Source organism: Triticum urartu, chromosome 1 (assembly GCF_003073215.2).
Source record: "Triticum urartu cultivar G1812 chromosome 1, Tu2.1, whole genome shotgun sequence".
Lineage (NCBI taxonomy): Eukaryota > Viridiplantae > Streptophyta > Magnoliopsida > Poales > Poaceae > Triticum > Triticum urartu.
Genome location: NC_053022.1, coordinates 25,906,400 through 25,907,920, shown reverse-complemented (window position 1 = coordinate 25,907,920; position 1,521 = coordinate 25,906,400). Strand labels below are relative to the sequence as shown.

The following is a 1,521-nucleotide window of genomic DNA, read 5'->3' as shown; positions in this document are numbered from 1 at the left end:
ATGTCTATCATGTGGAAGATTGTCATGGGCTTAACTTATTACAATTTCCCAAGATCGCACAGTGCCCACATTCAGTGCATTCTTGGAAGATTCATCCATGTTCATAGTAGCACCATTCCAGAGATCTATCGAGATCAGAGACCCCTTTCTTGGAGGTACAAAACAACCTGCGTTCATGCATCTACCGTACCTTTTCTGCATCCATGGATGGCCAGCTGTCAACTCCACCTTGTCCACAATGTAACCCCGTTTCTAATCACTGGCCGATCACGGAGAGCGTGCAATCTCCTACGCAATTAGCCAATAAAATACGATGTCGATAAGCTCCGGTGTCAGGGGGGTGCCTCCTAGTCCATAAGCAAAACTTGTTGCACTGATACATCTCTATATAAGACCCAGTATCTTCACTTTCATTCCCACAATTAGGGTCCTTGCACCAGTTAAGCTTTTGTGTAAAAGGAACACCACACAAACCTTAGACAAAAGCCCCTTTTTTTGGTACATCAACTACCAAGTATTGAGCCATGAAGGTTGGGAGCCAGATGAAGCAGATGGGGAAGCTCAACAAGGCGCTCAAGGAGCAGAGGGCCAAGCTCTACATCATCCACCGCTGCGTCGTCATGCTCCTCCGCTGGAGTGATTGATCCATCCGTCGATCTGTTCACCACAGATCGATAGATGATCAATCGTTTGTTTCAGCCGATCAATCCCTCCTGTTTTGGATCTTTTTTTGCCCCGCCGATGATGCATTCGGCGGGGTTGCAGATTCCAGCGGCATGGCCGATATGTAGTGCATGCATGGATGATATTCATTCATGATGCATGCATTGCGCTGCCTATGTTCGCATTTTAGGAGGGATTGATCGGTTGATGGGTTGAGATTTTCATTTCCATTTGTTTTTTCACTTGCTTCTCTGGAGGCAGGGGTGTGAGGAGAGGACGCCGGACCACTCAGCTACAAATGTTCATTTCGTTGCTGGGACTCCAGTTCAATTGGCTACAAATGCTGGCGATGCTGATCACACGCATGATTCTGAAGAAGATCGAAGATAAGAAGAAGATTAAATAAGACGCTGATCTCATGGATTATTCTGCTGGGATGTTGCTTTTCGTTCTGATCCTTGTATTGTAATGTTGCTGTCCAGGACATGGTTTCTGTTCTTGTGGTTGTAGTGTAGCTGGTTTACCCCAGCATGAAGATTTTATCTTTCGGTTAAATAAAAATAAAAGCTGGGCTGTGAAGCCTATTTTTACTTCTAAGAAACATTGATTTCTGAAGTGCCTGCAAGAAGATTATCTCACACGATTTTGACTTTCGCCCATTGTATTAAATAGCGCGCTATGCCTCTTAGCGGCGGACCTCTTCTAAATGTTATAGCACGTTATTTAAAATGTTTATTTATGTGTTTGACAAAAAAGGATTTCCCCCACTTTATATTGTATAAAGCAACTACTGCATTACAAATTGAACAAGCCAAAACAAAACAAAAGAGAGAAATGGCAAAGATACATGATACCAAA

The 1,521-nt window shown here is 43.6% G+C and overlaps 1 protein-coding gene across 1 annotated transcript; it reads left to right on the top strand.

Moving 5' to 3' along the window:
- Nucleotides 1-409: 409 nt before the first annotated feature.
- Nucleotides 410-1,279, top strand: LOC125544602 (small polypeptide ROTUNDIFOLIA LIKE 2-like). Its single transcript, XM_048708375.1, has one exon. It carries the CDS (start codon nucleotides 525-527, stop codon nucleotides 642-644), a length of 120 nt encoding a protein of 39 aa, XP_048564332.1. The 5' UTR covers nucleotides 410-524; the 3' UTR covers nucleotides 645-1,279.
- The last annotated feature ends 242 nt before the right edge of the window (nucleotides 1,280-1,521 follow it).